General features: G+C 36.0%; 1 protein-coding gene across 1 annotated transcript in view; it reads left to right on the forward strand.

The window, feature by feature from the left end:
* The window catches only part of LOC142346583 (stomatin-like protein stl-1), a 36,835-nt gene extending 23,600 nt beyond the window's left edge, over positions 1-13,235 (forward strand). Inside the window, exons 5-7 of the mRNA XM_075398875.1 lie at positions 8,758-8,919; positions 9,447-9,575; positions 13,021-13,235. Coding sequence (XP_075254990.1) covers positions 8,758-8,919; positions 9,447-9,575; positions 13,021-13,140 — 411 coding nt within the window. The 3' untranslated portion in view covers positions 13,141-13,235. The remainder of the gene's footprint in view (positions 1-8,757; positions 8,920-9,446; positions 9,576-13,020) is intronic.
* The last annotated feature ends 14,368 nt before the right edge of the window (positions 13,236-27,603 follow it).

Genomic DNA, 27,603 nt, shown 5'->3' on the forward strand with positions numbered 1-27,603 from the left:
CGATTCTCTACTAGGTACCAAAGGGTGGGGGGGGGGGGGGGGGAGAATTGTTGAAAAGATCCCCAAAAATTATCAAGCGACGACAACAGATTATAATTAATTGCTCTCAAACGAAGTTTGTTGCAATTATATTAGTCCTGTCGGTCTTTTTTTATGCGATTTGTCGCTTGACAAATTTTTCGTCTGACGCTTTTGACTTTTCGTCCTCAAAAACGGGATAAACAGGTAGCGCCCAGCGGGCATTATGTGCTCTTAGAGCCTTTCAGGTCTGTTTCAGCTCAAACTGTCTTGGAGACTTATACTTATACTTATGGTGTGAGGGGCGGTTCTTAGAGGTTGACACCCCCCCCCTTGTTGACCCCCCAGCCCCACTATTGGCTCCACCCCCCCCCCCACCGCGCTTTTGCCCCCCCCCACCCAGTGCTGCCCCCATCAGCCCCCGGTGCACCCCCCCCCCCCCCGTGGCTAGCTACTGACCAAGCCAACCGCTCGCCGGTCGTTTGAGAGCAATTCGCCCGACGTTAGTCGGTTATGTTTAGTTTGCCAATTGTTATATTTTTTGTTCTAAATTTAATCCGGTCAGATTTTTTGATACAAACGGAAAAGATGCTAATCCTCTATAAGTAGTTGGATCCACTTTTTTGATAGAAGTAACCAACAAGAGCAAACTTTAATGTTTGAAAAGAAGTGGTGAAAAGCAAACAGCCTGTGGTTGAGTGTTGTGATTTTGCAGCCAAAACAGGCCTGGGAGAATTGCTTTTTTATTTGCTCTCAAATATAGTTTGTGTAATTTGGGTCCCGATTGGTAAAGCCCAAGAGCATTAAATTGCGGTATAAGTCTTATAGCCTTAGTAATGATTGATACATCGAAGCTGCTGAGTAGGCAGGACTTCATATTGTATTTGTTGTATATAATTGACCTCCAATTATTTTACGCTTCTCTTTTCCGTGCATCCCTACGTGCAAGTTAGCTACAACCAAAGCCACCCCTTGCCTGTCATTTGAGAGAATTCGGCCAAAGAATTCAGTCGGTTATTATTTTCCCAACAGAAAAGTTCGACTTGTTTTTGCCATGAATAGTTTATTCGGTAGCCAGAATCTATTCTGCCATCTTAATATATCTAAAGAAGGAGAATCAGAAATGTGTATTCGCACATTATGGTCCAGCACGTCAAAAAAATGAACGATGTAAATTTGCAAATTTATATTTAACTACCGATCCTATCTTCTTTTACGTATTTGAACATAATCGTACTTCCTAACGCATGAGCAGATTTACCAGGACCTGCCTGCTCCTAGAAAGATATTAATCGAGCAGAAAAGGAAGAAACTTCAATTTCGAATTGCTGTTGTTCCCCTTATTTGAAATGTTATTAATAGCCGCGAAGCGATAGCTGAGGCTATTATTGGCCTTCTCTTGGTTTATATTTATTTCGTCGTCAAGATTTTTGTTACGATCATATGACGTCACAACCACTTCAAATCTGCTTTTTGTTCATTCGTTCATGCAATGTCAACTAAATTGCGTGCGTAATGTCATTTTCACTCTTAGTGGAGCTAGTTTTTTTTGTTCATTCGCGTGATTGAATTTTTGGTCACACGTGACTTACCTCACTCTTAAAAATGACTTCTTCACTCTGAAATTGACTTTTCTTTAATTCAAAGAGATAAGGTCAAACGTTGCTTTTCACTCTAATTGAAGGTTATTTAAGAGCAGCATATAGAAACAGCAATAACTTATACAAATTCATAATCAAAATTTAACATCTCAAGCCCTTTATAGAAGAATAAGTTTCTTTTTTGGTCTGTCTTTTTTACGTTCTTTTTGATACGACAGATCTATGAAGCTATTATGGCTATTTTTTGGCAATTTGCCAGCTATGTTTTCTGATGGTTGATTTAACGACTCGAATAAGTGTTATGGCGATTTCATTTTTAAAGTTCGTTAAGTGTCACTGAAATAAGATGTAAATGTGAATGTCGTACGTGAAAACAATTGATTAGGTCGATTTGTTGAAAGGGAGAGAAGAAACCATAAAAATTATTCGCTAAGCGAGTACAATTTTAATTTCGGCTCTTTCGAAGAGGTTTTTTTGGGTATGTTGGGTATATTGTACGGTTGGGTATGTTTTTGAGGACATTTTAAACTTTCAGATGCATGCAATTTTGAGCCATTTTATTGTGTTGGCTTTTTTACACATAAAAAGTAGTTTTAGTTTACACATAAAAAGCAGTTTGTTGTTGGTAGTTTTAGTCTTGAAGTCAGTCTTCAGTAATTTTTTTTGGCGCCGTTAGTTTTTTTGGTTTGGTCATCTTTTGGTTTGACTGATCTTATTTTTAGGTTGTTTGTCAAAAGCCAAATGTAAGCCTGTTTTGTTTGTTTTTGAAGATATCTTCCTACCTCTTTTGTGCACTTTTGGTTTTTTTCTTATTCAGTTACTTGTTAATTGATATCAATGGAGGTTTGGTAATTATATTGGCCCTACTGGTGCTTTTGATGCTTTTTTATACTAGTGACTTTTCGTCTGATAGTTTTTTTCTCAACATTGACATTTCGTCCTCAAAAACGGGATAAACAAGCCCGGAAGAATTAATTCGCTCAGTAGTCTATGGAAGATTTGCCGAGAAAGTTATCAGATTTATTTCTTTATTTCGTTTGATACAAACGAAGTTTGTATCAATTATATTAGTCCTAAGTTCTTTTTTAAATGCGATTTTTTGCTTGAGCGATTTTTCGTTTGACCCCTCAAGTTTTTTGTTCTCAAAAAGTTTTAAACATGTAAAGCCCGGAGGCCATTAAGTGGCTGAGCAGCTATCTTGGAGCCGCACGCCTTACAAATCTTCTAATTTTGCGATTTCAACAAAAATGTTTTTAGGAGACAATCGCATAGTGTGAATGGCGGCTCTGAATCTTAAAAGTTTGACCCTTAAATCCAGCCAACCCTTCCCCCGTTCACCATCCTTTACCTGGTGATCTGAAACCACCTCTCGTCCAGCTCTCCCAACCCTAACTCCCCAACGCTTACCCCCTCCCACTCCGCTCATCGCCCTAATGCGGCGTTAGTCAGTTGTTTCAATTTTCTTGTTCAGTTTTTTTTACTGAACTTTATAATGACAAAAAGTTTTTATGAGTAGGTAGTAGGCGGTAGCTGCTTGAAGTTTTGCTTCGAGTTGATTTCGAAGTATTACTATTATTTTTAGTTCCTTTTAAACAAAGTTTGTAGCAATAATTCTAGTCCTGAAGTCTTCTTCGCTTGACTGATTTTCGTCTGACCATATGACGTTTCCTTAATACAATACCTTAATTAAAGTAAAGCTAGCCACCCTGATCCGGAGCTATCACCTAACAAAGCTACCTGCACACCAGCTGAGAGCAATTGGCTCGACGTTATTTGTTTGTTTGTTTTTAATTTATCAGTCTTTTTTGGTTCCAAAAAATTGATGACGCGCCAATAAGTCAATTAGCTACTTCTTACTTGATGTCTTTTTTTAACTCCTGTTATGTGTTTTAGGTAAACCTCTCTGCTCCTTGATTAAATTGATTGAGAACGTAAACTCTAAATGAAACTGAATAGAGGTCAATCTAAACTAGATTACTATAAAGCTCTATTTCTTGGAAGACATTGGCGTTTGAGTTTTAATTTAATATTAAAGATAGGATTTGAATTTATCAGTCACACTTTGTCTCTGGTCCCATGGAAATCTATTTCGCCGTTAATATTAAAATATAAATAGTAAAAATAACTAAAAATAAAATTTTCGCCGTTAATATTAAAATAAAAATAGTAAAAATACTAAAAACAATTAAATAGTTTCATATTAAATGAATATGCTTGGGGCTGACACTGGTCACCCCCCGAAATTCTGTGCTGGATGCAAATGCACAGTGGAGCGTTATGCATGTGCTCAACGTTATGCATGTGGTGTGCTTCTGCTGGTTTGTGCACGGAATGTGACCCTTTTACAGATTACATACTTCAATGTGATTCTGTGCAATGGTCATGCGAAGAATGTTCTGGGGTAATTCCTACTCGTATTTTATCTCAACTGAATTCCAAATTGAATAAACTGAACAAAATTGAATCCGATGTTACCGAAATTAAAGAGTATCACGAATACGCAAGATGATATTATTTTCAATTACCCAAGTGCAGCAGAAGCAACCAAACCGTTAGTCAATCCGATAAATCTACCCACGTATTCGCAAAAAGTTGTGGGACCGAGAACCCCTCACGACCATATTTCAGTTTTCAAAATTGCAAGGACAGTCATTTTTCGGTGTCGAGTGATAAACCGAAAAAACGGAAACGGTCTGTTAAAGAAATTGCGATAGTTCAGGGAAGCAAAACGAATGCTAGTTTACAAGGAGTTCAACCAAAACCAACAATTCCTCCAAGAAGACATTATTTTATCAGTAGAGTACCGCAGTCCATTGATACCGCATCACTTCTTGATTATTGTAACGAGCAAAATTTGAAACCTTTGGCATGCAGAGAACTACCTAGCAGGAACAGGCAGCTTAAATCTTTCCATGTCGTTTTCCCCGGTTTTCAACAGAACTTGTTGAGAGCACTGAAACTTGGCTGGCTAACGTAATATTAAGAGGGTATTTTCTAAATGAGGAAGCACGAAACTGGCTGAAGACATTAATTTCTCAGTCTAGTAGCCAGCCGCAGGTGAATTGACTACAACATCATTGCTTACGAGTAGGATTATGGAATGCACGGTCAATTTGCAATATAATAGATTTTATTGAGCCTTATTTATTAGCCCATGATATCTCTTTATTCGCTATTACCGAAACCTGTATATCCGATTTCACTCAACACTGTGTTGATTTAATAGCCGGCTCTAATTATTCTGTTTTTAATGTTAACCGTACAAGTTGCCGTGGAGGTGGCGTTGCTCTATTATTTAAAAGTAAATTCAAAAGAAAGCTTCGTTTTGAACTTGTGCTACCGTGCTTGGAGTGCCTAGGAGTTGAAATTATTTATCGCCAAAAGACTCTCGTTATAGTTGGATACAGACCACCATCAAGTTCGGTCAATCATTTCCTGGAGGAGTTATCCAGTTTACTGTCTGATAATACTACGATGTATTCAAATGTTATGGGAGATTCAATTATTCAATTATGGGAGATTTTAATATTGCTTTGAATAAAATTGGACCCCATCAGTTGAAGTTTACGTACCTTATGGAAGAGCATGGTTTAGTATCTATTCACAGTGAAGCAACGACAAGTAAGGGCAATTTACTTGATTTGGTTTTGATGAACAAAGATGTCTCTTTTGACCTGAATATAGATAAAACAATGCCCTCTGACCATTACGCTATTACTTTTAACATGGAAATTGAAAAAGTTACACGCGAGAAGATTCCACGCGAAGGGTATGTATGGAAATCGGTAGATCACTCTGAGTTCGCTGAAAGCTTTATGCTCTTTTTTGACGAAATCATTACGCTGGAAATGATTCAGAACAACTCTATTAAAGTCATTTCGCTGGAAATGGATTCGGAAGAAGTATTTAATTTTGTAAATAAACTTTATAATTGTTTCCACTTAAGTGCCAATTCTGTCAGAAATAAGCTAGTGCCCTTCAAAAGGTTTCTTGTGCTGTCAAATGGACCTCGATATTTCGATGATGAATGCATTAAAGCAAAACACTTGAAGCGTAAACTTGAGAGAACCTGCAGAAAAATCCGATCAACTGAGAGTGTGGTCAGATTACAATCACATTTATGCGATTATAGGAACTTCGGAAATTGAACCGAGACAGTTATTTATCTCAACAGTTGTCTGGAAAGTCCAGCAAGCTGAGATTTCTCAATTTTGACGAATTGTTCAGAAGAAAAATTTATAAGTTAGCTAGGAACGAAAATCTAACTACCTTAGCGCACTGATTTTGTAATTTCTTCAGAGAAAAAGTTAGTACTCTCTTACAGAACTTTGGTAACACAACGCTCGAGATAGAGGCAACTTGCAAATCCAGTTTTTCTTCCTTTTTGTTAATTAGTAGTTCGGATTTACGCCTAACGTTGAACGAAATTTCGAATTCCACTGCACCTCATTATATCTTTCCCACGCACGTCCTTAAAGCTATCATCAATTGCTACGTCGAGTCTTTTATGACCTCATAAATTCTATTTTATTAACGGGTGTGTTTCCATCTTCGCTGAAGCAAGGAATAATAATTCCTCTCCATAAAAAGAACGACGAGAATGAAATTGAAAATTATAGACCTGTTACAAATATTAAAACAATGTCTAAAATAGTCGAAAAATGTGTTCTTCAGCAAATGGTTGATTACTTCGACTGGAATGGATTGTGGCCGCCACTACAGTCTGCTTATCGTCAGCATCATTCAACCGAAACAGCAATAGTTTATTTCCTTGAGAGAGTGACTGAAATTTTTGCAAGGAAGCTAGCACTTCTGATATCTCTTGATTTGACATCTGCATTTGATACAGTCAATTTTAATGTGTTACTCAAAGTTTTACAAAATAAGCTTGGCTTTGATGGATTTGTATTACAATTTTTTGAAAGTAACTTGAAAAGCCGCAATTCGCAAGTCACCGTTGAGAATGAGCTCTCAGATTAGTTTTACAATGAAGCTGGAGTTCCACAGGGCTCGATTTTGGGACCAGTGTTGTTCTCCTTTTATTTTGACCCCACTTTATGAGTTTTTAAATGCAACTGGCGTAATTTATCATTTTTACGCAGACGACAGTCAATTTATCTTTGAATTAGATTACAACTTTACGTCCATAAGTTTCATTTTGAAACAAATAATTGATGTTATGTGCGAGTTAAAGTTGGTGAATAACAGTAGCAAAACTGATCTTATTGTTTTTTTTTCAATCGCAATTCTAATATTCCGTCTATTGACCCCTCTACTTTACTGGGGATTGAGTTACCATTGAGAAGCTCAATAAACTTGTTAGGTTTTACTTCAGACTGCAAGCTGACTTTTTTGAATCAGGTGAACCGCGTCTGTAGGCAGTGTTATATACAACTACGGAAATTCTATTCAATTCGAAAGTTTTTGTGCGAAAAGCAAAGGAAAGAACTTTTATCGTGTTTTGTTCTTTTTAGCCTGGATTATTGTAACGTTGTATACCTTCGGTTAAGTAAGAAACTTATTAGAAAACTTCAAAAAATTCAAAATTTGGCTGCAAAGTTTGTATTGGAATATTCACAGAACGTCTCAGCAAAAAATTTACTCAAAAGGTTACACTGATTACCTATAGATTAACGGATCCTTTTCAAATTGTTAGCACTCATGTTTAAAGTTGATCGATCGATGGCCCCTATCGACATAGAGAATTTCTTTCAACGGAATACAACTTCTGCTCGACCCTCACGTCAGAAACTGTTTCGAATCCCAAGATGCTCGTCAGATGCTATGAGAAAAAGCTTCAGTTTCCAAGTTGTTAAAGGATGGAATGAGCTACCTGATTATATACGAAACGCAAAAACCTTTGAATAGTTCAAGAAGCTGCTGAAAACACTTATTCTGTCAAGCCTTTTGATTATCGACAACCACTTTTGGGTCTGGAAAGAGTGGCTAAACCTCCATCATCATCATCATATCGGGCAACACTTATGTTCATGAACCTATGTCGTTTTCTTTATCAAAGCAGCTGACAAGCGGGGCGCAATTTGTATCAATAGCAACTTTTTTTTAATTCTTTATTTGCAACTCAAAATTGGGACTGTATTTCTTTGACAAATCTGATAATCGAAAAACAAATAACTGAAGTTGTTCAAATTTGTTAATTAGTTTACGATTAATGGAGTGAAAGTTATCAAAGAACTGCTTTTCTTAAATAAAAACTTTTCCACAACTCACAATCGGGAAAAGCACCTGCAACGGTATATAAGTTTTTTGGATCAATCATAAGGTTTGCCGAAAACACAAATTTTTAATCGCTTTCAATCAAAATGTTTCAGCCTGCCTTTAAAACGCTTAAATCTTAAAACGCCTTTGAATATAATTTGTTTTGAGAGTATTGCATGTTATTAAATCGGAATAAATCTTATTTAAAACGAAATTTCTTATTTAAAGCCTAAATGCGATATGCCATCTTAAAACTTTGAATGGTCATGTTATTTTCGAGATTGGTTTGTTCTTTTAGAGTATAGTCGTTTGAGATTTTCACTTCATAGATTTTTTTTCATTTCATTTTTGAATTAACTTTTAAAAATCATTTAAGAAATTAAGATTTTGTTTATCGTTTGAAGTTCTTTGTGATTTTCAATTTGAAAATGTTTAATTGCCCTCGATTTAGGTATGAAGTAATTATTGCTAACTTGCTTTTTATGCAAACTTTTGTTTGGCTCTTTCTGACTTTTCAGTTTACTTTGCCTTCCTTGATTTTTGCTTGGTCTCAATTTCTCTCTCAGAAAGTCCGTCGGAGTTCCAATTTTGTCTTTGTCTTGTGATGCCGCTGGCTTTCTGAGAGAACTTTTTGCGCGAATTTTGTGATTTAGTGATTGTACTCTTCAGTTGGTGGTGGTATTCCGATGGCGTTTGTTTTTAAGTAGTATGTAAAACGATTGAATATGTTTAATAGCGCTCAAACAAAGTTTGTAACAATTATATTACTCCTGCTGCTCTTTTTTCTGTGCGATTTTTCTGAGGAAGCTAGCTACTGAGGTCTTATTTACCTGATGTCTTAGTGTTTTCCTCGATATTAGCTTGATATATTTTCATTTTTGATGAGACGACGTTTCGGACGTTTTAAATATGTATCTAGGTGAATGTGGCGGAGGGAGTGAAACAAGCGCAGATTCTGAGGAGTGAGGCACAGAGGATGGAGTCAATCAACATGGCCAAGGGAGAGGCAGAGGCCATTCTCAGTGTGGCAGAGGCAAGAGCCAACAGTATACGCACTATTAGTCAGGCACTCCTACAAAAGGTACACTCACTCTCTGCATCCTACAATTCAAAACTGCTCATAACTGAAGTTGGATTCGGTTCAAGTCCGATTCATTAACGCTTCCTTCATGATGCGTCAAAGATTAGCTCATCCACTTCTTAAATATAACGGCTCGTTGCATTCTTTCTTGTAATATTCAACAGTTGTTTTCAAATTTGATAGATATGTTCAAAATTTTAATATAAAATGTATGTGCATATTTCAGAAATTGTATCCATCAAACTACAAAACATTTTAAAACGGATTTTGCTAGAAAGATTGCAATAAACCATCAAATAGTACACGAAGTTGATGAACTAATCTGCAACACATAATGAAGTAAGATTCATTAATAGAGATGACATCAGTGATCCGTCAAAGTTATATAGAGTTAAAGGGCAAAATGGTTTGGGGGTTTACCGGTACTGGGTGTATCATTTACTGAATTTGAAGGCGAGCGAATAGCGACTGTATTAACTGGAATGATATCGGTGTGTTTTTTCTGATGGAAATAAGTTTGTTCTCAGGATGGGAAGAATGCTGCCTCGTTTGCAATAGCAGAGCAGTACATTGATGCATTTGGAAAACTAGCAAAAGAGAGCAACACATTACTGCTGCCGGCTAACACAGGAGATGTACCCTCTATGGTCTCCTCCGTAAGTCATTTTCCAGTTCTACTTGGCGGACTGCTAAGTTCCAGTAACTGATTAATAGCCGCCGTCAGCCGCTCAAACGGCTATTATTTAGGCGCTCTCCTTTTTACAATTTAAAGATTTTGAATTGTATTGGTGCGCTCTTTTTTTAAGATCTGTTCAAGCTTTTTTCGGAGTTTTCACGTGAAAAGTCAGTGAGAAGTCAAATTAGAGTGTTGATTTTGGCATCACACTGAAATAGCAGAGGGAGCGAAAAATCGAGTAGGTTTGAGGCGTGACTTTTTTTCAAAATACCTTTAAAGTGGAGTGAGAAATTGGTGTTTGAACAATTTGGCGGTTTTTGAGATGGATTGCTTTTCAGGTGCGAGAGTTTTAAGAGGTTCCTCTCCTTCAGTGTTTTTAAGACGGTACATATATGTTCTAACTGTGCCTATGTGCCTTTGCTTGAATTCATTAAGGGGCAGCTCAAAATTTGCCTTTATTTGTTGTCATAAAATATTAGTGAATTCAAGATTTATTGGGGACATCGTGGTTTTTTTTTAATTCGTCGTCTCCATCGATGATTCTTACGACCTGACTTCTTGGAATTGACTTCTTGGAATTGACTTCTTGGAATTGACTTCATTGACTTCTATTACTTTGCAATTAAAATTTGTGTACGTGACGTTATTTCTGCTTTTAGGTCAATTGCGTGACTTACCTCACTCGAAAAAATGACTTCTGAACTCACTTATGAAACTTTAAATTTTATGAACATTTTAATTAAAAATCAATAGTGTGCATCTAAGTAGTTGCAAACTTATATGTCCTAATTCTTTAATATTAGTCTTTAGTTTTTGATTTCGAATATCAATTTTGAAAAAGCTCCCCTTATAGACCGTATTTGTCATAAAATTGACGGTCCGAATCTAACCTAAAAAGTCTAGTGGTCTATTAAAGAACTGCTGGTCTATCTTATTTCTTTAGTTGTGGAAGGCCACAAGCGTCTATCGCGGCTATTTTCCGGCAATCTGCCGGCAAATCTGATTGGTTGCTAATGAGGCGTAAAAGAACCTAATTAATGGCTGGAGTTAATAGCTAGTGATTTTCATGACTTTGACACTACTTTTTCTCAAACGTTTTGAGTGAATTTTTCAGTTTTGCAAGTATTTGTTGTACTTTTCGATATCTTCTCATTTAATCTCATTAGGGACAGGTCTCTGATGCTGCTAATAGAGGTTAAGTTTATCGATTTAACCATTTTGTTCAAAGCTAGTGCTTTCTATGACTTTGACACTAGTTGTTTTCAATAATAATCATAGAATTTTTTGCGAGTTTTCTTTTTAACTGTGTCGCCTCGAATTATTCTCATTATCTATAGGTCTCATTGGTTGCTATAAAAAGGTTTCAATTAAAGCAAGTCATTTCAGTTCATAGGTATTGCTTTTCTTGACTTATACGCTGGTACGTTTTTAAAAAAATGTCTTGGTGATTTTTTTTAGTTTTTCTAGTATTTGTTGTACTTATTGCTGTTTTATCACTTCATCTCATTGACGACAGGTCTCAACTGTGGTCATTGAGGACTCAAATAATTGATGTAATTATATCCTTCAGTAGCTGTTGCGTTCTGTGACTTTTATACTCAGTGTTTTCAAAAAGTTTCAGCTATTTTTATTGCGATTTTGGTTATTTGTCTTTTTAATATTATTAGTGAGCAGACTCATCGACATTTAATGACAGGTTGCTAATGAGAATTGAGAATATAGTTGGCAATTTGAGTTCATAGCAGTTGTTATTTGATGTTGATTCTGTTGAATTTAAGTTGAATTTTTAGTCTTGCTTGTTTTTGTTGTTCTCGTCTTGTTTTATTGCTTATTCTCATTACTAACAGGTTTGATTTGACTTTTAAAGCAGATTTAATGATATTAATGTCATAAATTAATACATTTTTTTGAATTGTATTTCAGAACTTGTCATGCTATGTTTTTTACAATTCAAAGGATTTGAATTGTACTGGGGCGCTGTCTTTAAGATCAGTTCAAACATTTCCATGATTTTTGAAGTCAAATTTGTGTAGTGGGTATAGTCACGCCAAAACAGGAAGTGGAGCGAAAAAAGCGAGTAGTTTTGTGGCGTGAATTTTTCCCCTAATTTCTCTAATTTTAAAGTAGAGTGAGAAAACAGTGTTTGCACAAAAATTCCCTCTCTCGCTAGTTGTTCTTTTTTCACTTGCGGCAAATTCATTTAGAGTTTTACTGATTTGTTTTTAGTTTTTTGGATGGGATATATTTTTTTAATAGTTCTCCAATCCATTCATAGTTCTTTCTGGGCCTAGTTTTTCCTTTGAACCAAATTTCCATTTCTCGCTGGTGGGTTTTGTTCACATGCGGCATTTTTACTTTCTCTGTTGTTTTTATATATTATTCTTTTGATCTGTTTGTTTTTAGAAATCGTTTTCCCAATTCAGTCATAGTCTCTTTTAAGTCTCTTTTTTTGTTTAATCAATGAAAATTCTTTGAATTGTACGTCAGGACTTGTCCTGCTATGTTTTTCTTTGTTCGCTTTACCTTTTGATCACGTTTTTTGTTCTACATATTTTCACGTTTGACTGCGGACTTACTTCACTCACTGTTTCAACTAAATAGATTTTAAATTCTTTCATGCATTGAATTAGGCAATATAGTGAATACGGTCAAAGTCAAAAGATCAAAATCAAAAGAGACGGGATAAACCGATAAAGCCCGGTCATTAATTCCTTGAGAATTAGGTTATCAAAGTTCATTAGAGTGTTTGCTAGCTGATATTGGTATTAAGCGGATTAGCGTGCAGTAAAAACAAAAAAATAGTCATTTTGTCTCCTTTTTCTGTTGCAATACCGATGTGCATCAAGCGCGTCAACGGCGGCTCTTTTCCGGCAATCTGCCGGCTATGTTTGATCAAGTCGACAGATGATTGCTTCTTTCCGAAGAAGAAAATTAGAACTTCTCCTTTTCCCTCAGATCAGCAATAGTTTAACCAGGCTATGCAAAACATTATCAATGCTTTACATAGCTTTTGCTCTTCATTTTGAGTGATCTCTATTGTTCTCACTAAATCGTGTTGCTAATATAAAATCGATTGCAGCAATGCTAAAATAAGGGCCCGTTAGCCGAGTGGGCAGTGCATCTGGTAATTGAGAGGGAGGTCAATGGTTCGAATCACCGCGGGTTCGAATGTTTTTGTACCCGCCTGTCGTTCGAGAGCAATTCTTCCGACATTAGTCGGTTTATGTTTAGGAATCGGTATAGGTGCACAACCGAGTGTATGCTTTGTTCGGCTCCAGGCGTGATAATCGTATCATTTAACGAAAAGATCTAAGAGACGAAATTGGGTATTCTGGAATTGGGAAACTTATCATGATAACACAAGGTTTCCTGAGTGATATAGGTTTTCTGTGATTGATAACAGACCTGTCCAATTCCTATTTCAGGCTTTGGCAACGTATCAGATAGTGAACAAGCAAATTGAACAATCAGGAAATTCCAGTTCTACAGTGTTAAAAGACGATAGCACAGAACAGAAAGCAAATAATGGATGGTACGACAGTTGAAAACTGCATCTATTGTTAAACTGAATAATAGATGTGGCCGAAAGAGTTTCGATTTTGTTTTTATTCCAATGTGTTAATTGAAAGTTTTACTCCAATTCTGTCAATGCTCAAATTCAGTAAGAAAATTTGCTCATTGTCCGAACAAAATAGCCGCATCAAATGAAGGAACTATTGAGTCTTTGAAATTAGGCGGTCAAGATATTGTTTGCAGAAAGCGATGAGTTTGCACCAATTTTCGTTTCATCTGTCACCAAATTTCCCAAGAAAAAACAACAAACAAATAATTGGTTCTTAGGAAAAGTAATAATTTTCAAGGCTATCTGCCCGAAATAAAGAGCAAAGAATCTGTTGATAACAAGAAACAACTTTATCTGAACAAGAAACTCATCTGTAACATTAGAATTTTGATTTGGGCGTGAAACTTCTTCGGCGAAAGCGGGGTCTCATCAATGATTTAGGGACGCATCACAAGTGCTATATATGCACAAGACGTTTTCTCCTGAAATTTCTGAAATAGAGGTTCTCAAACGAGGAGAAACAAAATATACCATAGTTTCGGTCATCTATAGCATCTTTCCCTAAATCAATTAATCTGAAATTGTTTTTGGATGATTTTATTGCTGGTTAATGGGCAAATTTCATTTTATAGAATTGTTGAGAAGTTTTGTTGATCTAACGATAGGAAGAACGATTGCAAGTTCTATTAATTAGAAAGCGAGGAATGATTTAAAATTTCTAGCGTTTACTTGGCCTATAAAGAACTATGATGATAATGATTTGTTCCCTAACTATGCTCTACAGGGGGTTGATTGTTAGTTCAACAAATACAGTTGATAAATTGGCAATGAAATTTCTTATCACAATTCACATGGATACTCAAGAAAATTGATCGAAAAACAAATTCCCGATGGCCTTGCTCGTCATTTTTATCGTGAGTTCAAAAATTATTGACAGGAAACGATACTTAAGGGCAATAAATAATCCTTCAGAAGTAATATAGTAAAAGATGCGTTCTGCAAGTGTCAAATCGGAAAAAAATGTAATCAGCGGAAGCAACAGACATGCCAGTTCTAAAAAAATAATTAGAGATATTTTCAGAACGGGTTCTGACGACATCCGGAAAAGATGCATGTTCATTTCAACAACATTCTCAGTATACTGTTAATGCTGAATAAAATTAATCTAATGGATTAACTAATGGATTAAAAGCTAGCTCTTATCATGCCACGTTGCTTACCGAATTATCTTTTCAAGTGAAAAGATGAGGTTAGCGAAGAAAAAATAGACTGCAATCATATGACATACCTAAACAAAATTGACACTTTGAACCGGAATCATCATTTCAAACCCTCTGTTGTCAAAAAGAAAAGTACGATCATTGATTTGGTAATTTGGAAAACAAAGCACAAAAAGTATCATGTTTACGTTGCCGCTTACTTTAACTCGCCTCTTCAGATTGAGAAAAACGCAACAACAAATTGCCGCCAAATATGTTTTCCCAATTTTGACAAAATCGGTTGGCAACAAAGAGATGTAGTATTTGAAGATATAAAAATAGAATAAGAAAAGATTATTTCCACAGTTTCCGCCAGATCATTCTTCAAAAATTTGCAGAACAAAAGCTGACCTCAAAAAAAAACTGACGTGGAAAAAGGCATACGATGTAAAAGTGGCGAGCAGTACCTAGCCATAGGATCAAAATGTGCTATTTTTGATAATTTATTGTTAAAATCAAATTGCAACAAAAATTACCACACAAAATGAGAACAATGAGCTTCACACAAATTAACGTTTTAAAGCCAAATTGTCTTGGACAACAAGGTGATTGAAGACTTTGGTGATTGAAGGTGATTGATGGACTTGGTTTGAATTAGTCCAGTTTACTAGTTGGATAAAAAACCAGTTTTTGTCTGTAGTCGTTTTTAATTAGATAGAAAAAATATTGACATATAACGACAGAAAGAAAGGTTTTCACATTGTCATCTATTGCTCAATACATGTAATTACATCACGGGTAGCCCTAATCAACATATATATTGACTCCTTAAGCAAATAAATAAATTGCTAGTTTCTATCCAATTAGATGCACTTTTTTATGTTATCTCCATAAATTGTTTTTGCCGTTCTCTCTTAAATGAGCATTGATACGCTTAGCCTCGCTTCATAAGCTTTAAATTTTTTTGCTTGTTTGAATGCACTCTTTGATGTAATGCAATCTGAATTTTGCAAAATTTGTTGATTTTTAGAATGGAGTGATGAATCACATTGGGATGCCGCGGATTACATCAGTAATACGTTGTAGATGATTTTAAAAGAAAAAATGGATGCATATTTAGATTGTAATTCCCAGCTTTCACGGAAAGGTTATATATAAATATATGGTAATCATACAGAGATTATATATGAGTTAATTGGTTCCAAAGCGAGATCGAACTCAAAAGTCAACCAAGGGCAGAGTATGAAATTAAATTTGGCACTCGTGAGGAAATCACGAATCATCAACACAATGTGATATCCTACTTCTATAAGCGATATTAAGTATCGAGAAATCATGGGAAACATTAGATCGTTTTAGAGAATTTAAACTCATGGCAAATCAATGTCAATATGGAGATCTGTGCTTGGAAAACGCAAAAACAAGAAAACGTACAATTTTTTTTAGGTGTGCCATTTTTTTGCATTTCATCACAATATAACATTCAACAATATGTCAAGGGGGCGGGGTGTTTGACAAATCAACCACTGATCATTTTCCTTGCAACTTTTGGAACATGTCTACAACGTTGAGATATCCTGCACAACGAGAATATTCCGTCTGTCCGCATTTTTTGACAACCCCGAGGAAAATTTATGACAACTGAACATCAAAAAAACATCGCTAGCACTTACTGCCTTTAATATCAGATTCAATCCATTAACTTGCCAATCTTTGTCGTCTGGTGATATAGTATTTTTAAACCACTTTGACCTCTACCAGCATAAAAATTGTTACGATGCACAATCACCTATAAGTAATCATATTCGCGTATCAGTGCGGTCATTTTTATATAAGACATCTACTGAGGTTAGTTATTCAATTTTGACAGCCTCATTGCAGCAATAAAATTTTTAATAAAATGTACTTAAATTAACGGGAGTGCTGGTCTTCACTGCCCCACTCTTTCAGATGGGAAAAACCGAATCACTCGGGTAGAGCAAATATTTATAGTCAAAAATATCAACTACTCTTACCCGGTTAATAAAATTTTGGGTTGAAAAATTGGAGTGGAAAGAGAGCAGAAAGTGACTTGTTGTGTCGTAAAAAGAAGAGTCAGAACTGCATACACTTTCTTCGCTCTTCTACTGCGTATGTTTGGTATTCTCCACTCGTCTATTCTGTGTGTTGTTTCGAAAAAATTCAAGAACCACTCAAAACGCTTTTCAACAGATGCTGGAATTAGACGAAAAATCTGCATTATGGAAAAATTTAATGGAGCGTGAGATGGATGCCAGTTTTCAGAACTTGCGTTCTCAGACAATGGCCTAACCTCTAAAAGGATTCTTCCTTGGTCATAACCTATTGAAACTTTTTCCCGAAAATTCCAGATGTAGCCCTGATTTGAAATCTAGCATACATCTTAACAAAAATTAAGCCACCTAGTGAAAATACAAATAAATTTGAAATGAAAAGAAATTTGAGGTATTCTGGAAACAAAAAAATATTAATTTTTTTTTATAATCCCAAGTCGAGACCAGATGGTTATCTTGCAAAATCTTGCAAAATTCTTGCAAAAAATGGTTACCTTGCAAACTCGTGCACGACGAATGGTTATCTTGAAAGATTCTTGCAAGTTCATTCCATTCGAGCTCTGCTGTCATTGACTGTTATAGACAATTTATCTTTCAATTAGCGCTGAAATGTCTTCAAAATATACTCGCGGGTTTTAGGGATAATTTGAAATAAATTAAAAAATATAACATCAGATATCTGTATTTTATTGAAGTACAACACAACATAAGTTGATTCGACTGAGAGCAAATTTTACGCTTTCTTTGATTACTAAAAATTTAAGTCGATAACTCCGCTAAACCTTCAAACTGTTCATTTATCAATTTTTTTCCACAAATACAATTTCTAATCGTTTCTCTGAAAAACTTAAAGCAGTTGATATTACAACTTGATACTATCGTTTATTTACAATATTTCGCGCTGCAGAAATTTTGATGTTATGCAAAACAATATATATTCTTTTTTTTTCAAATTAACACATTTTAAATTTAGGCCGATGAAAACAAAATTGATGATATATTGGTTGTAAATCTTTACCATAATGGATCAACATGTTGGAAACGACGTTCCCGTCTCGTTTTGATCCGCTTCGATCGTGTTCCTTTTAATTGCAAATGTGTAAAATTAAAGGTTTTCTTGCAAGATCTTCGCTAGATTTTGGAAGATAATTTTGCAAGACGATGTATCGTCTTGAAAGGTTCTGTCAGAATCTTGCAAGATTTTGCAAGGTAACCGTTCGATGTCGGCTGGGAATCTCATTATTTTGTTGTGAAATTTGAATTTTTATCTTCATCTTAAGATTTCGTTTGCTCATTTTTGTTTCGATATATCACATAAATAATGGCGTCCAATTATTCATAACGTTGCTTTATTACATTTCATCCTAACTTTGTTTGTCGCGCAATCTAGCACATGAAAAAAATCTTTTGTTTTCTGTTTATTTTCAACTGGCAGACATAAAACTGCTGCGCTTTTCAAAAACAAACATTTTTGTACAAAAAATTGAAAAATTTTTGTATCCTAAAATATAAAGAATAGCTAATTGTTCGAGCCATTTTCCCAAATTTATTGCTTGCAGCTCAAAAAACTCGTACTATTAATTAATTATTATTCAATTTGTACTAAAACTAACCGTTACACGATCTATTTTTAGTTTTGTTTAAAGATGTCGTGGTCGATAACACGGGTCAAAGAATTCAATAAGTTGAATTTTAAATTAAATTTTGAACTGAAAATATACAAAAATTAGCTTGTATTTATAGTGGATATCTATGCGAAAATATACAGAGAAAATTTAGATTAGCTAAAATTATTTTACATGATTGGCATGTGAATAGATCTTAACTCCGAGTCCCGGAGGTGATATTCTATTTTCATCAACATTTCATGAGAATCATATATGATTTGGGTACAATCGAGTTCATTAGTTGGGGGTCGGTGGATGTTAGAATCAGGTTTCTGTTGGTGGGAGAATTTACTTCTGACATATGATTGATAGGTCAATAAGATAATGATAGCGCCAAAACAAAATTAGAATTGAGTTTAGTTTTGTAGCCATTACTTATCGACACAGCAATAAAGTTCGTCAGGTAAGTTCTTATTTCGTTCTTTGAAACTTTAATAAAACTTCTAAGTTTCTTGATGTTTCATTGAAACCATCACATCCTCCCTCCTTTTTTAAGCAAGTTTGCGGGTATAGGTTCTCCAAATCTGTCAGGTTGTTTTCTGTTCCTGGTTGATGTTCGTGAAGGCTCTGAGGTTTCCGGTTGTTGGTGCTCTGCAGATGATGTGGCTGCAGAAGCTTCATCTTGATGTGAAGGTCCCACATCTGTGTTCTGAGGTTGTGGTTCTGATTGAGATATGGTCTCCTCCACTGCTGGTTCAGTTTTCACATTGTCCTCGTCTAGTCTCGCAATTTGGTTGTCGCTCACTAGAATAGTCCGTGCTCAGTTTTCGGGCTGTATGAAAGATGTGTTCAAGCCCTTCCTGATGATGAAGGTAGCAGGAACTGTCTTTGTGTTTTCGTTGGCCTTGAATAGAATGGGTTCGCACAAGTCGAAATCTGCTATTGCTGGTAGTCTCACTCTGCGTCCCAACAAGAGTTCAACTGGAGTTTTGCTCCTCGTCTTTGAAGTGTTGCGATGTGTCATCAGTGCCCTTTGCAGGAATGCTCCAAATGACACATTAAGGTTGGGACTCCACGCTTGAAGTGCCGGCTTCACTGTCTGAACTGCTCTTTCAGCTAGTCCCTTAGCTCTTGGATGATAGACGGGTGATTCTATTTTCTTAATTCCCAGTGATTCACACCACTGTTTAAGGTCACCACTTACAAATTCAGGACCATTATCAGAAACCAAAGTTTTTGGTATTCCGAATCTTGCAAAGATTTGACTAAGATATGTTTTAACTGTTTCTGATGTTCTATTTCCCGCGGGGAAGGCTTCTATCCAACCAGAACCCGCGTCAACAATTACTAATATATTGCCTTGGTCCTTAACATAACCCCAGTCCATGTGGAGCCGTTCCCAAACGTCGGCTTCTGGCCACGTAGAGACTGTTTTTCCCAGGCTAGGCCTGTTCAATTGACAATTCTTACATTTACTAACAAAGTGTTGAACGTCTTGGGTAATGCCAGGCCACCAAGCTATCATTCTGACTGATGCCTCAGTTGCATTCTTTCCGGGATGTGTCTCATGCGCTTTTGCCAAAACCAAGTGTCGTAGTTTGGGTGGAATGAAAGGAACAACACCTCTGAAGATGATTCCATTATGTAAAGTAAGTGCATCTTTCTGTTGTTCAAATCCTTTTTCCGCTTCTGAACATTGTTTCCAATTGCCGCTTTTGATTCGTTTCATTATGTCCTGGAAGAGTCTGTTTGTTCCAAGTTCAGTTTTGATTTCTGCTTGGGTCACCAAATCACTCTGAGCGAAGTAGATGTTATTGATTGCGAAGCACACGCGATCGTTGTCGGATTCGTCTTCGTCAAAATCCATTCTGCTCAAAGCATCTGCATGGGGTATCTGTTCCCCTGGTGTGTACTTCAACTCATAGTCGAAGCCCATTAGAGCTATTGCCCATCTTGTGATTCTCGCTGATGCTGTCTTAGGGATCTCCTCGTCTGGTGCAAAGAGATATTTGAGTGGTTTGTGGTCAGTCTGTAGGGTAAATCGTCTTCCAAGAAGGAATTGCTTCAATCTTGTGACCACAAAAACAATTGCCAGTGCTTCCCGCTCTATGTTCGAGTAGTTTTGCTCCGCTGGAGTCAATTTTCTCGATACATATATGACTGGATGTCCTTCTTGCGAAACAACCCCGCCAATGGCTTTTTCAGAGGCGTCAGTAGTAACTGTTGCTTCTTTTTGTAGACTATACGGCTGTACTAGTGGGTTAGCACATAATTCATTTTTTATGTCTTCAAAGGCTTTTTGTTGCATTTTGCCCCATGAGAAATCGCTATTTCTCATGTTATTTAAGGGTAGCATTTTTGTTGCAAAATCAGGAATCATTCTTCCGTAAAAATTAGCTAGCCCAACAAACGATTCGAGTTGTTTATTGTTAGTTGGTGCTTTTGCATTTTTTATTTTTTCAACATGTTTGGGATCTGGTGCTATTCCTTCCTTTGAAATGGAGTATCCCAAAAAGCTAACGCTATCGACTGGTTTTGAGTTAGATTTTTTCTCATTAATAGTAAAGTTTTTCTCACGTAGTCGACTCTTGACTGCAAGCATTCTCTTGTCGAACTGCTCCTTGGTGGTTCCATACACCAACACATCGTCTTGAAAGATCACAACACCTTTGATTCCTTTGAGTGTTGATTCTATACAATTCTTGAAGATTGAGCAATCCCTGCGGTAGTCGGCACATCTTGAACAGTCCCTGAGATGTGTTGATTGTGCATATATCTTTTGCTTCTTCGTCAAGTTCAATTTGATAGTAAGCATCTTAGAGGTCAATTTTGCCAAAGTATGAGGCCCCATGTAGGTTATGGAAGATCGTCTCCATGTCTGGTATTGGGTAGTCCTCATCCATGACCTTGCCATTGATGTGCACTTTCAAGTCCACGCAAAGTCTCAGTTCTCCACTCTTCTTTCTCTGCCTCACCACTGGAGATGCATTAGTGACTCCTCCTGGCTGTACCGGTTCAAAGATGCCTTGTCTGACCATTTGTTCCAGCTTCTCTGTGACCTTGTCTTGAAGAGGTAGAGGTATTTTTCTGGCTTTGCAGAACATTGGCTGTGTTCCTGGTATCAACTTCACATGAGCTTTGTAACCCTTCACAGCAGGTAGGTGCTTGGCTGTGATGTTGTTCACGCCGTGCTTGGGTAGAAGGTCTCTACCAAGTAGTCCAAATTCTTTGTCAGACTGCACAACTGCAATTTGTTTTTGAGTGAGCCTGCTTCCGTTCCACTCAACGTCACAAGTAAGTGATCCCAGAAGCGTTAATTGATGACCATCGTAAGCTTCGAGATGTCTTATCTTACCAGCCAACTGATGTTTACCAAGCTCAGTCCATATTTTTGATAATATCACTGTGCTATCTGCACCTGTGTCTACCTGCATTTTTACTTTGCAGTTATTTATTGAGATGTATTCCCATGTCACAGACATGCTAAAGATTTGTTCTTTAGTATAAAACATTCCCATCTCCGATGCTGGAGATGCTTGCTCTGAAGAAACATTTTCTTCTTCGCAAAAATTATTCTGTTTATTGTACTTACCTGAATTTGGTTGGGGTTTGCTTCTACACATTTTTGAGAAGTGTCCCACCTTTTCACAGGTGTTGCTTTTCTTACTTAGCGCTGGACAAGGTCTACTAGAGTGTGGCTTACCTCCACACCTAGTGAACATGTTGCTGTTTCTATTAGCCGTAATTTTTTCATTTGGTTTTCGAAAGGTCTTTTTGAAGTTGAACCCAACTTCTTCTTTCACCGTAAAGGGCTTATTACCTGATTAAGAACCTGCAAAAGCCATTGCTTGACTTCTGAACTGTAAGCTCTCGGTCATTTCAGTAACCGACATTGCTGGTTTTGCTTTAATACCGTCTAGTAGTCTAAGTTTTGCTTCAGGGTCCCTCAAACCTGAGATAAACTTTATTTTTACCAACTCCTCTTCGGGGTTGGCCGCTGTTTTCAATTTTTCGAAGTCACAATAGCGTGCTTCTTCTCTAACACGTGCTAGGAAGTCGTCATCTGACTCCCCTACACCTTGGATTACGGACAGAAATTTAGCCCTTTCTGCCGTTACTACTCTCTCTTTAGGAGAAATATAATTTTGAATCGCCAATCTGATGTCTTTATACGGAGTGTCTATCAAATTCCTAGGACTCATTAAGCTCCTAAGTTTAATGATTGCATCTTGCCCGCACATACTAAGAAAGAGATTGGTTACCTGTAGGTCCTGTACAGTACCATCGGTGTTGACCTTGTCCTCTTTCCTCTCTGCGCGACATTTCGCCACAAAAGACATAATCCACGTAGTAGTTGATTCTGCATTCTGTAGATCCAAATTTTGTCTGTCTGTAGCTGGTCTGGACACCATTGTCGTGGTCGATAACGCGGGTCAAAGGATTCAATAAGTTGAATTTTAAATTAAATTTTGAACTGAAAATATACAAAAATTAGCTTGTATTTATAGTGGTTATCTATGCGAAAATATACAGAGAAAATTTAGATTAGCTAAAAATATTTTACATGATTGGCATGTGAATAGATCTTAACTCCGAATCCCGGAGGTGATATTCTATTTTCATCAACATTTCATGAGAATCATATAGGATTTGGGTACAATCGAGTTCATTAGTTGGGGGTCGGTGGATGTTAGAATCAGGTTGGTGGGAGAATTTACTTCTGACATATGATTGATAGGTCAATAAGATAATGATAGCGCCAAAACAAAATTAGAATTGAGTTTAGTTTTGTAGCCATTACTTATCGACACAGCAATAAAGTTCGTCAGGTAAGTTCTTCTTTCGTTCTTTGAAACTTTAATAAAACTTCTAAGTTTCTTGATGTTTCATTGAAACCATCACAAAAGAATTACACAATTGCCAAAATGCGTCCCTTATTATGTTGGTAATATCGGCTCGTTGCAATCCAGTGACAGGATTAAGAAAGGCGAAATTGCAACCATGAGTCAAATTATTTCTGAACTGAAGGAAGAATTCATCCGATCACAGAGTCCAACTATTCTAAGAACAGTTGGTTGTCTTCCATTTAATTTTTCATGAAATTGAATAACTTGATAGATTAAATTTCTCATTTTAATTCTTTGGAACCTATCATGCCACGACTGCTAAAGCAGCAAAAAAATATGTCAATTTCCATAATTGATCAATCACGGGTATTTTGTATCCTGTTTCATGCAACTTGAATGTCAAGAAATTAAAACCAAAATTTCGTCCTGATTCCTGATCAATATAGATAAACACCGCCTGATCTTGAAAAGAACAAGATCAAATATAGACAAATCGGTTTTTTCTTGACATGTAAGATCCTGCAAGATTTACCATTATTCAGCATGGCTCTTATCAATACGTTTCAAGTTAAGTAAACAAGGACGATCAGTAGAAGAAATCGTTCCAAATAGCTTAATTTTTGAAGTTTTGTCCGTATACTTTTATGTAAATGCTTCAAATTTGATTTTCGTCATAGCCTCTTAAAACCTATGCTGCAGGAACATTACAAGATGAACATAATTTTGCTAAGGTTTTTATATAAAAATTTTCCACCTTGTAAGAGTTTTAGGTGATTCAATATGATTTTTGATTTCCTGAAAACACTCTAGCCGTTTTTGTCACTCAACAGGAATAAAAATGTCAAAACTCCGAAAAAAATAACCGCAACACCTGAAACGTTACTCTGCATTGTAAATCAACCTTTATATGACATGTTATCTAAACCGCAAAGAGTTTTACACCAAATGAAGCAGTATTCAAAAACTATAACAATTGAAAGAAAATGATTTATTTCTTTTGATTCAGAGAAATTCTTATATTTGTGTTTGTGTCTAAATTTTTTGCTTGATTCCTAGAGAAAATTGGTATTTTAGATAGGAAAAAAGCTAGTTAAATCCCTCACAAAGTTTGTCGGTTTTTCTTTAAAAATGTAACAAAATGAATACCCCACACTACATGCAATATTTTTTATAACATAACCGGTCAATAAATGTCGCATTACCTGGAAACTGAGCTTTTCCCCAAAAAAATGCAATATTCTACAATGTAGCCTCAGCTGTGCGATGCAACAAATTTTTTTGAAGAATTTTACACCAAAACAGATGGACAGTTTACGTGGCAATCTGGTGCTATTGAAAACAAACAAACAAATATGATTGCCATTCTTTTGATTAACAAAAGTGTCAGATTTGTGCTGAATTGAAAAAAATTCGCAACTTCAATTACTTTTTGGGCCATAGAACAATTTTATGCGTGTTGACGAATCACAGGTTTTGATACCAGGCAAAAACATGTATGTCCAGACAAGACTGGACGAAAAATGCTTTCTCGAAGATCATCCAAAGCGGAAACAACTTAACTCAAAAACTTTGTGCCTCCTTCCAGGGTTTTGGGCGTGCACAGACATAAGTGCGTTCACAATACTTTTCTGCTGTTTTTGTTAATCCGCCGTGCGATTGCCAGATTTTCTTGCGTTCACCAGAATTTGTTTGCGCGTGTTCAGACGTCCATGCGTTGACGTCTGATTTTTTGTGCAGTCATCAGACTTTAGTGCATTCACCAGATATTCTGCGCTCAAGTTCGGACTCTCAGGCGTTTGTGTTTAGCATAGTGTGGGTTCATCAGTTTTTCAAGCCAGTACCAGATTTTGAGATTTCATGTCCAGAGTTTTGTGCATTCATCGGACTTTAACGCGTTCATCGAATTTTTCTTTGTCCACCAGTTGTCATTCTTTCATTCGCAATTGAGCGCTGATGTCCAAGATAATGTCCACTCATTATCAGGCTAACTGTAAAAAATACCTATATAACATATGTATTCATAATTAGTATAAGGAACATAAAAATAATTGACGTAAGTAACACAACTTTCCAGTACAATTTTTCCAGAAGTAGTCTTGAAAAAGCAAAGTCTTATTACAGAGTCAAGATCAGATATAATTTAGATTGAAGTTTTTTGTTATTTTTGCAGTCAATCATTCAGTATAAATTTTATAAATGATGCAATTTTAAAAATTGGCTTAAATTTAAATTCATTATTTTTTGGGTTTTCAGCCACAAATTTATTTTGTGTTTAAGAGCCACAAATTTTTTTTTCAATGATAGCATTCAGCATTGATTCGTCTTAAATATAGACGTATCAACAGAACAAAAATTGAATTCATTCATAACTTTGTTAACTGTATAGATCACCAAGCCACTGCTAAAATTTTGAATTAAAATAGGTAATCATTAACAAAAATCTCTGATCGGTCTTCACAAAAACTTTTTCTGCCTACAGCAACGATAAAATGTTTAGTCGGTCAGATCACCGCTGAGCACGTACCAATTTTTGAGAGAGAATAAATTAAATCAGGTGTTGGGTGTAGTTAATTTATTTTCTTACAGCATAAATTATGTTTGAATGTTACAGAAGGGAGCAAACGTTCACGGGGATTTAGCGATATATTTTTTTTAAAGACTCAAACCAAAATTAAATCAACTTCTTGGAGCACGCTGTTATTATTGTGTATTGTTCAGAGACATTTACAATGGTAATTATATGAAATAAGTACAAACTATCATTTAATTACTCAACTAATCTAGCTTTAAATTATGATTTACTAAAATCTTATCCCTCCCCAAAAATTTTCCTAGCCACAATTTGATTCGAAAGCTAATATGGCTGCCGAAATGTAATATCTGTACTGTAAAAACAGCTATCGATTCAGTTATCTGAAAGTTTGAAAAAAACCTAACTCAAGACCAATGAGTATCCTTACCACTAAAATTGACAATTACAACATCAGCAGTGAAAGCCGAAGTTTTCGAACGGATTACACAGATGCCGATTTTGAGAGCACACCAAAGAACGAGGAAAACAAATTATCGAACAAAAATGAATGTATACGAAGTCCTACCCGGTCAATGGAAATCCGGGACATTTATGTTCAAAAAAGGCTCCTAATTGCTGTTATTTGTTTTGACATTAATTTTATTGTTGTCACTTAATGCAGTTAGCGCAGGAGGTTGGAGTCAAATCCAACAAAAGGGATCAAATATGTTTACAGAGAGGATGCTTATAAGAAAATGAGCAACGAGATGAAGTTTTGGCGGCTTCCTACGAAACAAGGCATTGTTGAGAATAGGAAGGTAACTAATTTACTCTATACCCAAGTTTGAATATAAAATTCTACTGCATTCTTGTTTCATAAAAGCAAAGAACCTTTACAATTTTTTTCTAAGTTGATTACTGTCATAAGAGATATACTTAGAAACAGTCTGAAATGTGGGAATAATAAAAAAAGGTTAGCTGAGAACAGGCTACTGTTAATGCACTGCAGACTTAAAGCGTAATGCTGCTCCGCTGCGATTACAAAGAAACAAATTATTTTAAGTTTTCATGTTTGCGTGCAAAACTATATGGTCGAAATCTCTATAAGAATTTTAAAACAGTAAAGCGGGTTGTTCGTTCCATTTAAAATTTTAGGCAAATTAGCGTTTCAATTGCACATGACCTGACACTCATCATTCATACATAATTACTGTTTCATGAAGATGGGTAAAAGTTCATAACGCTCATAAAAAAAGTGGCGATTTATGGAAACAATTAACAGTATTTCGTCCTCTTTTCTTCATTCCGGAAGACTATTTCTAGCAGTGATAATTATTTAATGAAACCGTGTAAATTTGTGACGTAGAAAAGCAGAAAAAATTCACTAATATTCAATGATTAACCAAACCCATTTTCTCCATTTTCAGCCTCGAAGTAGCCTAAACTTTTTCGCCTGATTTTTTCAGCAATTACTTGAGATCCAAATTAAAAATTTAATTGCTTCGGTGAACCTTGAAATTGGTAGCTTAAAAACTGGTAATAAAACCACAAACAGTATCGGGAGGGAGAGTTCTGAAAATATCGCCAATCAGGCTTTATTTCAATTCGGTCTACTTGACACTATCGGAGTTAACGGATACAGCAAACGTGAACAAAGGTGATGAGCGAATTTGCGATGCATATAGTCGCAGAAACGAGAGACAAATCGTGTCCTTTTTTTACAGACTTTTTCAAAAACTTTTATTAAGAAACATTATGACCAATATATTCAAACTTGAAGGAAAATTTATGTAAATTCGCTTACTATCTGTTGGAACTGAGCGTGGGTAGTGGGAGAAAAAAGAAGCACAAAAACAGAGGAGACAACACTAATGTATTAGTTGTTTATTTCTTTCTATTTGTGTTGTCATAGCAACCGCCTAGTAGTAATTGTCATAGTAATAATCAGTTATACTTTTGGCTCAAGTTACAGTTTGTCACTTGAAAGAAAAAAAACAACAGGCACCCAACAGAGCTCAATATTAGCAGCCGAAAAAAACTTTTCCCTATTCTAACTCGTTAAGATATTGCTAATACCAAACTGTCTTGAGCTGAAAATCGTGAGCTACTGTGTCTTTCACAAAACAGGCTCTTGAGCAGCAAATTGTTACTGAGTTTTGTATTAGAAGTTGATCTTGAAAAGTAATTTAATTGTAGCTGTATCATGTGT

This window comes from Convolutriloba macropyga, chromosome 1 (genome assembly GCF_964194025.1).
Source record: "Convolutriloba macropyga chromosome 1, txConMacr16.3, whole genome shotgun sequence".
NCBI classification, from domain to species: domain Eukaryota; kingdom Metazoa; phylum Xenacoelomorpha; order Acoela; family Convolutidae; genus Convolutriloba; species Convolutriloba macropyga.